At 34.2% G+C, this 8634-nt stretch overlaps 1 protein-coding gene across 1 annotated transcript in view; it reads left to right on the top strand.

Annotated features, from left to right (window-relative positions):
* The window catches only part of DNAH12 (dynein axonemal heavy chain 12), a 200616-nt gene that overhangs the window by 135060 nt on the left and 56922 nt on the right, over positions 1–8634 (top strand). The window contains 6 exon segments of the mRNA XM_025050737.1: positions 306–468; positions 1175–1255; positions 1717–1893; positions 4053–4184; positions 5987–6076; positions 6717–6857. Of these exon segments, the coding sequence (XP_024906505.1) occupies positions 306–468; positions 1175–1255; positions 1717–1893; positions 4053–4184; positions 5987–6076; positions 6717–6857 (784 nt within the window).

Here is an 8634-nt window from a genome sequence, read left to right on the forward strand (position 1 = left end):
ATCCCATACAGGGTTAGATTCTTCTGGCTTATGAAACATGTAAAAAGGCCTTAATCTTTCTTGCTTTGATACACAGCTTTGTTGATTTGTGCTTTTTAAATTTATCATTGTTATTTGATCTTTTTCAGACCAGAAATTAGGATGTAGTTATGTGCAGAATTCTAGAATTTTATGAAGTTCAAGTATTCAGCAGCCTCTAAATAAAATTAACTTTTATTCTTAAATGTTAATATTGTATTGAATGTACCTCTTATTTTGTGGAGCCCATTACTTATAGTAATATGTGTTATCTGCCTCTCTCTTAGGTTCTTGCACGAGTTAGGACGACATAACTATGTTACTGCTACTTCTTATCTTGAACTTATTGCCTCATTTCGACAGCTTTTAACTAAGAAGCGACAAACTGTCGTGGAAGCAAAACAACGATATGTGAATGGACTTGACAAACTAGCTTTTGCTGAGTCTCAGGTAAATTTGATGAGCTGCTCAAAATGGTACTATATAATAGGAAATATAAGAAATAATATAATAACAAGAGCTATAATTTATTGACAATATATTATGTGCCAGGCACTATGCTATATGTTTGACATGCATTCCTTCAATTATTTGTCATAACTCCATGAGATAAACACTTTTATGATTTTCATTTTACAGATGAGTAAAGTGAGTTTTAGAGAAATTCACTAGGTTTCCCAGACCACTCATACTCAAAATATGTTTTGTTCTTAATTTTTTGGCATTTGGAGAGAATATAAAAAGTCTGGGTTGACTTTTTATTAGAATAGCTAGTTAAATATAAGATTGGGGTTTTTTAAATGAGTCAAGTGCTCATAATACTTATTAGCATTAGTTCAATATAAGCAACAGAGTTTTGAGTGATTCATATGCATTGTATGCCATGCACATAGTGTAATAGGGATACCCCAAGCTGGCACTTCTTCCATGGCAACTGCATTCTCCCACTGCCCTGTCATATACTCAAGGATGATAAAATCTTTTGTGAAGAAAACTGGCCATGCTCTCATGATTTTGTTTATCATGTAAGGAACTGAAAGAAAAAGTTAAGACTTTCTGGCCCCAATACATTATGTACATCTAAGTTTCAATTTTCTGTGTTTGGCTTCTGTAGCTATTATAGCTATGAAAATTTAATGACAAATTGTCCATTTAGGTTGGTGAAATGAAAATGGAGCTTGTTCAATTACAGCCCAAATTAGAGGAAGCTAAAGTTGAAAATGCAAAAATGATGCAGGTACAGTATCCTGAATATTTTTTTCAAATTGATGTCAGCAGACAATTAAAATATGTAAAGTTAGCCTCGAAAATACACCTCAGTGTTGTGACTAGATATTAGAGACTTTATCCTTTTCTACTGCTTGGTTATCTCTTCAGGTCTCCTGTGGTTTCCGTTATTTTTAAAGGGAGGTGGGAAGCCCATCACCAAATTAGATCACATGTAGTTGCATTTCTCCTCATTTTATCTTGGGCCCTTCTGCCCTTCAAAATGATATGCTAGATTCCCTAATTTTCTTTTCTTTTTCTTTTAAATAAATTTATTTATTTAAATTAGTTCCAAGTACACAGTACATTGGTTAGACATCTATATAGTTCATAAAACAATCCCCCCAATAATTTTCAAACATTCTTTTGTCTCTAGAATGGAGAAAACAATAAAATGGGGAATCAACTTTATTTTTCCTTTCTTTTCTTTAGATTATTGAGATAGAGTCTGTAGAAGTGGAAGCAAAAAGAAAGTTTGTGAAATTAGATGAAGAGATAGCCAGTGGAAAGGCTGAAGAAGCCCAAGTTCTGAAAAATGAGTGTGAAAGTGACCTAGCTGAGGCAATTCCAGCCTTGGAAGCAGCTCTGTCTGCACTGGATACACTAAAGGCAAGTGTTTGACTTAGTTACCTTATGTTTCATCAACAAAATAAAATTGTGTACAGGTACTTGGTTAATTAGGTGTAGTTCTTAGATGGGGTAAAGGGAGTCAAATATGTGGTGACAGAAAGAAATCTAACTATGGGAGGTGAACACATAGTTTAAATATATATGTGCCTTACTGTTAAAGCATACAGCTGAAACTTATTGGATTTCGTTAACCAATGTCACCATAAACAAACAAACAAAACGAACAAACAAACAAATAAATAAGGTGTAGTTCTATTTCAGTGGGTGGTATTAAATTGTTTTTGTCCAGTCAAATGAAACTTGAATCTTAACAATTTCTCTTTGGTACATTCTCTTATATTTTTGCTTTCATATATTAATTATAATTTTCATTCAGGATATTTCAGTGAAAATGGAACAGTCTCCAAGAGGCCAAAGTGGTTCTATACATGGATCAGGAGGCATATGTTAAATAGAGTGTGGAGCTACCCTTCTACAGGCTCTTGGACATGCATGTACAGAAATACTTAAAGATCATTTCCAATACAGATGTGGGGCACCTGCCTGCCTTATACTGTGTTATATATGACTTTTTACAGGTTCTCAGGCAAGACCAGAACAACCTCACCAAATATGAGCAGGAGAAATAGCTTCTGTTGACTAGAGAGGCCTAGTGTAGTATGGTGGTAGTGCAGGATATTCAGATCCCATTCTTTACCTTCTTTCCTAATCAGTGCCCTCACTTTCATGTAAAAGACCCGACAAGATGGTGAGTTCAACCAATGGATAATTCAGCTTTTCGCAGGATCACACTCTGATTTTCAGTTACATCAGCCTTATAGTTAAAAGACATCAGATTATTTTAGGACATTTATAGAAACTTCCTATTGTTCTCACTGTGCTGTGAGCCAGGAATTTAATACCTTGAGCTTATTATTTTCTTCCTGTCTGCTCTTTGGCATACTTAAAAGTCACATACTACCCAGTGGTCTATCTTCATTCTCTCCTTAGATGTTTATCACAGCAGCCAATCATTCTGACAAAGCCTTTTTTAATAGGCACTCCATTCTAGATGACCATGATCATTAATCTAAGTAACTGTTTTATCACTGTGTACCATGGATTTTTAGCACGCCATCCTCCGAAACGCTCAGGATTTTTGATGCCTTCAAACCCCGTCAGTTATTAAACCTAATCAATATTAGGTTCTACTTTCACTGAGAGTCGGTTGCTTGTACCCTTTTTGGTATCAAACACTGTATTTGATTGAGGTAGAGTTCAGTTGCTGAGAAGAGAATTGACTCTATTTAGTATAAGCAGATGGAATTCTTTAGGAGATTTTATAAATAGATTACAAAATTGTTAGAAGAGATGAAGAAACAGATCGTAGGCTGAGTTGCCAGGAATGACTCACAAAGCCAAACCGCAGAAATGTTCTACCAGAAGAATGATCCCTCTGAGTCAGAAGCTTGCAAAACAAAGCCTTTCTACAGAGCCACACCACCTCTACTATAATCCATATTGGCTAAACAGATACCTCACTTCCTGCTCATCTTTCAGTCTTAAATCTAGCATCACTCAAGTGATCTGATGGTGGAACCTAATGACCTTCCACAACTCTAGCTGCATGGGAAACTAAGATATATAGTTGTTAGCTTTCCAGCAATTGCAAGGGCTGTCAGAAGGATATTGGAGTGGATCATAAGTGAATCTATTGTTGTCTGACAATATATACCTTTTTAAAAAATAAGTTTGGAATTGAGGGCTATCTCTTCTTTCATTTTGGAGGGGTAAAACTAATATTACATGTAGGAAAATATAGAATTAACTCTTGTCTAAATTAGAGTTCTTAATGTAATTTAAGGTTCTATGTATGGGCTTGGTATATGGTTCCATGCAAATTTTGTTTTTATTTGCAAAAACATATTTTCTGGAGGGTTCACAGCTGTCATCAGATTTTCATTAGGATCTGTGAACTCCTAAATGTTTGAGAACCATTGGTCTTAATCTGTGCTAAATTCCCTTGTTAATTCTTTCATAACCATGCCAAGCAAAAAACAATTACAAATGAAAATCAAGGCTTTTTTCTAACATTACTTTAAAAACTCATTATTTAGAAATAAATTATTCTAAAGATATCCTGTTTTCTTTTGATTTAGCCAGCTGACATTACAATTGTGAAATCAATGAAGAATCCTCCATCTGGTGTTAAGTTAGTTATGGCTGCTATTTGTGTCATGAAAGATATAAAACCAGAAAAAATTTCAGACCCTTCAGGAACCGGAGGCAAGGTAAAATTAGACACAAATTTAAATCATATTCATGAATGTATAAACTACTTTATAGCAACTATTATCAAATTAAATATTAACAGTACCCAGTTCAAGGAAGTAACATTGCTTTCCAGATTGAATGGATTCAGGATAAACTATGTAAAACAACTACCTATATTTATTCCAGGGTAAAAGTAAGGCAGTATAGGATCAGAAAAATGTGTTTCCAATTGATTCCATCTCCTTTTCTGTCTATGCGGGATTCTCCATTATCATGGGGGTGGAATTGAATGAACACTGAGATACCTACACTTTTCCAGCTAAGATTCTCAAAAGTGTGATATATAACCACATAGGCGTTGTTTTTGAGCATTCAAAAATTCTGCCTAGTTACAGTATAGTGAATTTGTTAAAAGCATGTGCTCTGTAGCCAGAATGTCTTCAGAAAACCCAACCCTACTACTGGTGTGACCTTGGACAAGATATTTAACTTCTGTGGAACTCTGTAAAAAAGAAGATTATTTATCATAATACCTGCTTCACAAAGTTAATGTGAGGGTTAGATTAGCCAATACACATAAAGCTCTTATGCATAAAGCCTCATAAACAGTAAGCTCACAATAAATGTTAGCTGTTATATATAATAATTATTGAAGGCTAAAATGGAAGGCATAGCGTCCATCTTAATCTAAAGTTATCAACTTATTTTCTTTTCAGGTTTTTACAATACCTGGGTTTGAATTCCTGAACTAGAGAATTGGGATTTTTTTTTTTTTTGGTCATTCTTTTCTTCATTGAGATAATAAAGATAATAAATAAAATAGGCTCTTTCCTTACCAAAGTTATTCTCATTTACACACACACACACACACACACACACACACCACACACACACGCAGCACCCCTATCAGGTTTCTGGAAGTAGGAAAAAGAATGTTAAGTTGTTTAACATCTTTCACTAGGACAAGTATGTACCATGCTCTTTATCTTTTAAGTGGCAGAGTAATGTATAATCATCTATCTACTTTCTCTTCTTTATTTCACTTGGGGAGCCTAGGGAGGTGAGGTGGTTGTTTATAAGAAAAATGTTTGCTACCTGTCTTAGTCCATTTGGGCTGCTATAACAAATTACATAGACTGGGTAGCTTATAAGCAACAGAAATTTATTTTTCACAGATCTGGAGCCTGGAAAGTCCAAGATCAAGGCTCCAATAGATTGAGTATCTGGTGAGAGTTTGTACCCTTGTTTATAGACTACTGTCTTTTTGCTGTGTCTTCACATGGCAGAAGAGGAAGGGAGCTATCTGAGGTCTCTTTTTTAAGGGCACTGATCTCATTTATGACCTAATCACCTCCCAAAGACCCCCACCCCAAAATACTATTACATTGGGGATTAGGTTTCAGCATATGAATTTTGGGGATGGGGTGGAACACACATTTTCAGTCTATAGGACTACGTTTCTGGGTTGAAAGTTAGGAATAAAAGAAAAGTTGAAATAATAAAAATATTTTCTTATATGAAATTTTGATGGTGTTTATTCTAGTTGCTTTTCTTGTTTTCTAAAAATAATTATTTGCCTTTCAATGTTAAATTTTTATAAAAAATTGAATATATAAGTTCATGTTTATATTTTAAATATTTGATCTGTATAATATGTGATAGGGGAGAGGAATCTCTTTTATTTCCAAGAATATGTAAGTTTAAGTTTCGAAAGTATGTAATGTCTCTGAAAAATATATCTAAAACTTCAAGAAGAAAACTTTTATAGCAAGCATCTTTAATTGTACATTTAAGAAGTTTTCATAAATTTTATTTATAGGTATTAGATTACTGGGGACCTAGCAAAAAACTTTTGGGAGATATGAATTTCTTAAGAGATTTGAGAGAATATGACAAGGACAACATCCCAGTGAGTTTCACTGAATTTTTTTTTTTTGTAAATGTAAATTTGCCAAGACGTGTAAAATCTTTAACATTATGTAATATTATATAAAACATAAGAAGATATTCCATTTTTGGATTAAAATAATAAATAAAGGAACATTCTATTAATGACTATATTATAAATTCTTATAATGCATAGGCCCACTTCTCTTTCAGACCATTGAAAGTTATTTAAAAAATTTCTGTCTTAGTGTACAGTTGACATGAAAGAGTTCTAGAAGTGTCTTTTTATAATAGTTTATTAACAAATCTGATACACAAAGTTATGTGAGATAAAAAAGTATAATGCATTCTTTCTCATCCAAGGTTTTATTTATTAATGTTTAATTGTTCTTTTTCCCTGTTTCCATGTTTTCTCAACCTGCAAAAGTCTTTCAGTTTTTTAAAAGAAAACTTTTGCCTCAATATCTGTAATAAGTTTGCATATTTTGCTCACATATGACTTGTGTTTCTGCTACAGTTATGTTTATTTAAAAATTAACTTTGTTTTTTAAAGATAACATAACTTTTTTATTCAAGTTTTTTTTACTATGTATGATTATTTTTTTATCTTATAATTGTGTGCTATATGTTGAAATTTTAAGATCTAAATCTTTGTTTTGTAGGTGACTGTAATGCAGAAGATTCGTGGTGAATACTTAACAAACCCTGAATTTGACCCCCCTAAGGTTGCTAAAGCTTCTTCTGCAGCTGAGGGTCTGTGTAAGTGGATCATGGCTATGGAAGTATATGACAGAGTTGCAAAGGTATTTTGAGGATCAGCATATCCATTTTCTATTGAAATAGTCCCAGAAATTAAAATCTATGCATATATTTACTAGTTAAGACTTTTCTAAATGTGCTACCAGAAAGAATTCTTCCTGCTGCAGCATAAACATCAGACAATGATTGAGTACCTAGTAGATGAAGAGAACACTTGCATGTGACATGACCTAGTTGGGACTAGTGTGAGTGGTAGTGCCGTGGGAGCAGGGATGATCATTGATTGGAATTAGCCAGACTGGCCTATACCTATAGGGACCTGGGGCAAAAGAGAATTAGAGTTTGATGAGGGGAGGGCAGAAGCAAAGAAAAATTGAAAACACAAAGGCAAAGTGGCAGATTAAAAAATTAATTCAAAGGTTCAGAAGTAAGAAAATCTAGTAGAGTTAAGAGGCAGAGCATGGAAAGATCCCCTGACGCAATGGCATGCATTGATAGGAAACCTTTTATGGAGTATCCACTGGGGCCACATTCCTAGGAGAGCAAAGAATGCTTATGAGCAGTTTGTAAATTTGGCAAGCAAAGGAACTGAGGAGACACTGACTTTGTCCTCTGTAGCTTGCAGGAAATATAAATAAAAAGGCAGATGAAAATACATGGTAGCATGTGTTTAGAACAACCTCAGAGTATAGAATGAATGATCAGTCTGTAACAATTGGAAAGATATTCCTAATAAGGTACATATGCCTGTGGCAAGGTAGGGACTTTGATTGTTAGCTTCAGGGGAGTAGACCTATATACACTTGTTAAAGAAATTAAATTAATTTTATCTGGTATATCCCTCCATTGAACATCTTGTCTTGCCCACAGTAGTCTCATACCAAGTCTGTGAGCTCTCAACCTAGATAATTTCCACATGTCCCACAAGGAATGTGGAATCTTCTGGATCCTTTCTATAAAGAAGAGAAGCCAAAGCATTCAGGTTCTTTCCTGACTTCCTACTCTATACCTCCTCACTGCCATTTTAATTCTGATGCAGCTGCCCCATGTTGTTACGGAGGTTTTAAAGAAGGTATCCAGCAAGGTCTCCTCCGAAGTCAAAGGCAGAAAGTGGAGCTTCCTGCTTTCTATTTATTTAACATATTTTCCCCTTCAGGATTTCAGCCCAGAGGAGAGAAAGTGGGACATTCGGTGTCTGATACCTTGCCTCCGTCTTTCTTTGCTTTCAGCTTTGTTCATGGCAGAAGACTTAGGCCTCTTTTCTTTCAAACTGACACATAATGTTTGGTCATCTTCTAAATTCTATCAATGGCTTATAGCACAGTAAATGATAAAGTTGCAAATCCCATTCTTGATATACTAATGAGCATAATAAAATAAGAACTTTGTAAAATCCTTTTACTCTCAACAAAGTGTGGCTTTTCAAGATTTCTTGAGAAAAATTCAATTTGGTAGTAAATTTAAAAATCAAGGCTTTCTTTTTCTTTGTATTTCTATCACAGTCTTAACCCCCACAAGGCAAATGTAAGCCTCAGCTGACTGAGAAGAAGATCGCAGACTTGAAAATGCAAAAAGCAAAACAAAAAGAAAACAATAATCAAAGAAAAGCACATCCATATATTAAACATTTATAATCCCTGTTACATGTCTTTCTGTTTTTGGCAACAGTTGCATGGCAACTTCTTATTATTTTGAGATATTTTACTATATAGCATACCATTTTTGCTACATATTATAACATTTTGTTAGTCCAGAATAATTTATTTGTTTTATAGATGACAATTTGCTAGTCCAGAATGCTGTATATATTTTATAAGGCAT

Source organism: Pteropus alecto, unplaced genomic scaffold (genome assembly GCF_000325575.1).
Source record: "Pteropus alecto unplaced genomic scaffold, ASM32557v1 scaffold75, whole genome shotgun sequence".
Taxonomy (NCBI): Eukaryota; Metazoa; Chordata; class Mammalia; order Chiroptera; family Pteropodidae; genus Pteropus; species Pteropus alecto.